The sequence below is a fragment of the Lolium rigidum genome, chromosome 1 (genome assembly GCF_022539505.1).
Source record: "Lolium rigidum isolate FL_2022 chromosome 1, APGP_CSIRO_Lrig_0.1, whole genome shotgun sequence".
Lineage (NCBI taxonomy): Eukaryota > Viridiplantae > Streptophyta > Magnoliopsida > Poales > Poaceae > Lolium > Lolium rigidum.
This window is the reverse complement of record NC_061508.1, coordinates 138,993,936-138,999,480: the sequence shown is the minus strand read 5'-3', so window position 1 is coordinate 138,999,480 and position 5,545 is coordinate 138,993,936. Positions and strand designations below refer to the sequence as shown.

The following is a 5,545-nucleotide window of genomic DNA, read 5'->3' as shown; positions in this document are numbered from 1 at the left end:
ACTGGCGAGCAATAGCTCCATGATGGCAGGTTGAGCGCCACGCCGGGGCATGTCATCCCGCCGGCGCCTGATAACCCCCAAGTGTATGGAATTGAAACAACACACTCAAAGTGGAAGTAATATGTATCAAACTTCATGAGAATAGTTCTGGTTATCTATGCATTGAACAATTTAAATAAAGAGATAGGTTGATTACTTGAAAGTAAACAATAAATGTAAAGATGTCTCGATCCTCTAAATTGCAAGAGGATAGGAGCGAAAGTTACCTGTCACCTAAGCAATGGACCTAGGTTCATGGGTGCACTTTATCTTTTCTCACTCAGACAATAGTGGCTTAATTATAAGCAATTAATCATTCACAAATGTTATGCAAAATATTCACATTGGCATCATATCCTAATATATTTCTCTTAACAAAAAAGGAACTACGGAAATAATGTCTCCATGTCTCCATTGCGACTACTTCTATCCTTTACTTGTTGTATCGTTGCTTACTTGTCATCTTGCTTGGTTGTCATACACATGAAAATGTCTCCATGTCTCCATTGCGACTACTTCTATCCTTTACTTGTTGTATCGTTGCTTACTTGTCATCTTGCTTGGTTGTCATACACATGAAAATGTCTCCATGTCTCCATTGCGACTACTTCTATCCTTTACTTGTTGTATCGTTGCTTACTTGTCATCTTGCTTGGTTGTCATACACATGAATTCACTTGGTTCCACATCTAAAGAAATTAACTTTGTGTCGATCCTATTAGCCTCCTCCCTCTATTCGCTCATACCATCCTAAGTGTTCCTAAATTTAATTTAGGTCCCCTTCTGCACGGTGCAGTGCTATAGTATAAATAAAAAAATCCGAGAGCATGCGCAAAGCGTGCCTTATCTTTATAAAAAAGAAGCAAAACAATTACAAGAACAGCTGAACTGTTGCGAATAACAGGCTGTGAGACACTCACACAAGAACCCCTTCCCTCCGCCTAAGGCCTACTCTCGCGCTAGAATGCTACTCCCTCCTCTCTTCGCCCTCTCCCAAAGCTAGAACTCCTCCTTGATCTCCACCAACATTTGGTGGAGGTTCTTTTGCTCACGCTCATTTCCAAAGGCCCTAGCGATCCTTTGCTTCCATAGCATCCAAGCCGTGCTGATGACCATCAAATCGAATCTTTTCAGAACAACTGTTCGGCGGAGGTAAGCAAACTTATGGTAAACTATGTGCACAAGAGATTTAGAAATATATTGACCAGCTCAAATATTTTACTGATCAACATCATTGAATATTTTACAGAAGACATTGATTCAACGCCTTTTTAGTAGAATGTGTCCTCAAAGTCACATCTCATCCTTTAGATTTCAGTTTGCAAGTTCAACGTATGCTACACGGAATTTAGTGAAGCTTCTGTACAGTATAAATTTCATCTCAGTATCATGTTCAATTTTGTTTCGCAGTCAGTACAGGGTTCAATCTGGGCAGCATGGAAAATGCATCAAATAAACACGGCATTTCTCACACGCGCGCTCAGCATGTCCGCTGTGTCAGGGGATATAATACATTGGGTTGGGGAGCTTGAAGGAACGGGCACTCATGGAGTAGCCCAAGAGGTCGCTCCACTGATCGCCGGAATTCCCTAGGATCTTGTACCCCTCCGCCTCCATCTCTTTTCTCTTCTCTGATTTGTAGTCCGTCGCCGTTTTCTTCCGGTCAGCTGGTGCCCTGGACATTGCAGAGAGATGTTTTATTATGCAGAAATGAGGAACACTAGTTGGGCTCGGGAAACAAATTGGATGCCGAATGCTCAGTTGACCCAATCGAGAGGATAAAATGTCGTTAATTCAGCAACACGACATAGAAATTTCACATTTAACTTATCCCTCAGGTTGTCGTAATGCCATATGAACATTTGGATGGAAGGACTGTCACTAAATACAGATCTGACGAACCTATACCTAGTAGGACTCACTGTGCAGTACTTAGAAAATAATCAACAACTAAAAGAATGCTTATGCAGGGACGTTTAAGTTATTCTCAGGTTGTCGTAACGCGCGCGATATGAACATTTGGATAAAAGGGCTGAGCTGGCACCAAATTTAGGCCTGAAGCAACGACCTAGCAGTATTCACTAGTACTCGATAAAGCATAACGAACAAGTGAAAGAATGCAACAAGGATTTCTTTTGGCAGAGACTGAATTTGGCAATTTAGGTACTTTCGAGTAGTAGTAGTATTTCAGTGGATGTCCTAATCATTAATGATTGTGAAGAGCGCATACACAGCACTTAAATATTTGGAACATAACACATGTCAATGAAATGCCAAAGAAGCATTGAGGAGCAAGTCTCTAGTTGTGCTACAAAAGGCCATGAGCTAGTCAGGTTACGAAGATAATCATCACGTGCTAGCCGAATTCACCCCAACAAAAGCTGGGTGAAAAGTAGCAATGTGCAATGGTAACATTAGCAGGCAGGACGGTGAAGCGCGCGCGATGTAGTACCTGAGTATGAGCTTGTCCCAGTCGTGGAACCCTTCCTTCCTGAGGTTGTCCACGGTGACGCCCTCGTGGCCCTCGCTGCGGCCGGTGAGCAGGAAGGTCTTGAACCCCAGGTCGCGGACCTCGTTGTAGAGGGTGAGGCTGGAGGGGATCGCCGGCGCCTCCCCCCGCTCCACCCACCTGTCGAACTCCAGGTGGTCGAACAACTCGAGCCTGCAGGACCATTTCAAATCGAACAGCGCACGTTTGTGAGCAATCCCCAATTCACGAATCGAACTCCCTGCCCTGTACTAATTTTGAAAACCGTGGAGGGTGTGGATGAGTTTACCCGTATCCGTGCTGCGCGTAGTAGGGGAGGTTGGAGAGCAGCGTCTCGTCGACGTCGAACACCCAGGCGTTGTAGGCGTCGGCGGCGGCGGCGCGGGCGTAGGCGGAGGCCTCCCTCGCGACGAGGTCGAGGTCGGAGCGGTAGGCGGGGCCCGCGAGGTAGCGCCGCACGTGGGGCGCGCACTCGTCGGGCAGCGCGGTCCACGGCGCCAGGTTGTTGGCCTCGCCCGCCATCCTCCAGCTCGCGCACCGCAGCTCCGCCGCCGCGTCCTCCTCGGTCGGCAGCTCGATGACGAGCGGGCGCGGCAGCACCTGCAGCTGGGAGGCCTCCTCGGACGCGCGCTCCGGCTCGGCCGCAGCCGCCCCAGCCACGGCGAGGAGCACCAGCGCGAAGAGGGCGCCGCGGCGCGCCATGTCCGCCGCCGGCGCGGGGGCCGGCTGGGATCGGGCCGCCGGCGCGCGCGAGTTCTCCGGAGCCGGTCGGGACGCACGTGTAGGGTCGGGAGGCGGATATGGTTGGCCGGTTCCGACGAAATCGGCGCGACGGGAAAGGAAAGGGAAAGCGTGCGGGAGAATGGAACGGAACAGAGCAAGGTGGGGCGAGGAGAAGGGCGGCTTAAATAGGGGGAAGACCTCTCCCTCTGTTTGGGTGAAAGGAAAGGGGCCGGAGCGGGGACTTCGATTTGATTCGAATATGAGGGAGGAAGGATCCGTCGTTGCTTAGCCGCGGGGCCACCGGTGGTGACGTGCCGGCCACGGATTGGGTGGCCGTGCTGGCGCCTTCTCCTGCCTGCCATGGTCGGCGCCGCGCCGGCGTGTGCAAAGCCATTTGCCAATTCTTTTTCTTTTTTCATACAAAACATCCCGAATCTATCAAGAAAAGGTAAACGTTATATTCAATGAGGTTGACTGAGCTTTCTGTATGTACTTTTTTTTTTCAATGGGGGAGAGCTTTCTTGCTTGTTAAGAGAGTCCATCGGGAGCCATTTTTAGAACTGTTCAACAGTGTTTAGTCGTTTTGCCCCCCCTGCCAATTGTAATGCCACATATATTGAATTCATATTTCTAGAATTATCAAAAGGCAAATAATTCATATTGCAAGATACATATGAACTACATTTTGTGTGTATATATAAGGCCATCATAACTGCCCATGGACCGCGCGCTACTCGTGGACATTGCCTCCTCTGGCAACTCGGGGGGGTGGGGGGCTCCAAAATGGACAGGGATCCTCCGGTAGTCACGAAGACGCTAATGGTTGTTGCATTGGTGGTTCTTCACACCATGAGGTGTTCTACAGGGTCTCCACCGGTGTTGTTTGGTGGTCGATGACAAATGTTTGCGGCGCAACGAGCTCAGTTTGGATGCCTTGTATGTTTAGATCTGCAAACGTGCTTTGATCTAGGTGAAAACCTAGCCTCAACCTCGGGTCGGTGTCGGTGATGGCGGCGTCTTCTAACGTCGCTACCCTCCTTGGAGGCATCATCGGGGGAGCTCCACTTCCTCTCCCAATGACAATGGCTTGGGCTATCCGGGTGAAAACCTAAGCTCCGCTTTTCTGACTGGCTGACGGAGGCGTCTATGTCTTCCCTCATGAGGGTGTTGCCTTGGAGAGTCGACAGGTAGTTGTAGCGTGACGCTTCTCTTTCGTCAAGGTTGGTGGGCGACTAGCCCAAGTGGTTCTCGTACGCCGAGGCAACTGTTAAGGTTCATGCACTAGCCACTTGAACCAAAAAGTCCGAACTGATGGAAAGGGCTAGGCAATCCACATATACACTTCACAACACCCTCACTCGTGTGTGACGGGAGAAGAGACAGTCAACACGTGAAAGAAGAAGAGCACACCGAAACAGCGGTGGCTAAAAAGGGGGGCAACAGCAATTTTTAGGCTTAATTGCGAAAACCATGTGAAAGCCAGGATTTGAACTTGAGACCTGGGGCTCTGATACCATGTTAGGGCAATATGCTTGTTGTATTACCAGGGGGCCAAAGGCCACAATATATAGTACATGTACAGGTGAACATATGCAGAAAGCCCCCTAACATATGGGGAAACTACAATAGATAAATATATACATCTAACACCCCCCCCCCCCTCAAACTCATGGTGGATCCACAACACTGAGTTTGGAGAGTAAGAAATCATGCTGCGCTCAAGTCTGTGCCTTCGTAAAGAAATCCGCCAACTACAAATCTGAAGGCACATAATGAACTACAACAACATCATCTTGTACCTGTGCACGTGTGTAAAAAGCATCAACACCGATGTGCTTGCTTAGCTCATGCTTAACCGGATCACGTGCAATACTGATAGCACCTGTACTGTCAGACAAAAGTGGAGTGGGTGTCGTAACAGAGACCCCAAAATCTGCAAGCAACCACCGTAACCAAGTCACCTCAGCAATCAACAAAGCCATAGCCCGCAACTCGGCCTCAACGCTCGAACGGGAAAGCTGCGATGCTGTTTCTTCGTCTTCCAAGCAACAAGCGAACCACCAAGAAACACACGGTAAGCAGAAAGCGAACGACGATCCGTAGGATCACTCGCCCACGTAGCATCCGAATAGCACTTGGAGGCTGGAGAGAGGCTGGAACGGGGAAAGAAAAAGGCGACGAGTGATCGTGCCACGAAGATAACGAAGAACACGGAGGAGATGACTATAGTGAACAGTGGTAGGAGCTGAGACAAGCCGACTCGAGAATATGAACGAGGATAAGAAATATCGGGAC

At 49.2% G+C, this 5,545-nt stretch overlaps 1 protein-coding gene across 1 annotated transcript; it reads right to left on the bottom strand.

Moving 5' to 3' along the window:
- Positions 1-1,314: 1,314 nt before the first annotated feature.
- Positions 1,315-3,229, bottom strand: LOC124652025 (acid phosphatase 1-like). The gene is made up of 3 exons (XM_047191053.1): positions 2,817-3,229; positions 2,492-2,701; positions 1,315-1,714 (listed from the first exon to the last, which is right to left on the bottom strand). Exons 1-3 carry the CDS (start codon positions 3,227-3,229, stop codon positions 1,537-1,539), a joined length of 801 nt encoding a protein of 266 aa, XP_047047009.1. The 3' UTR covers positions 1,315-1,536.
- Between the last annotated feature and the right edge of the window lie 2,316 nt (positions 3,230-5,545).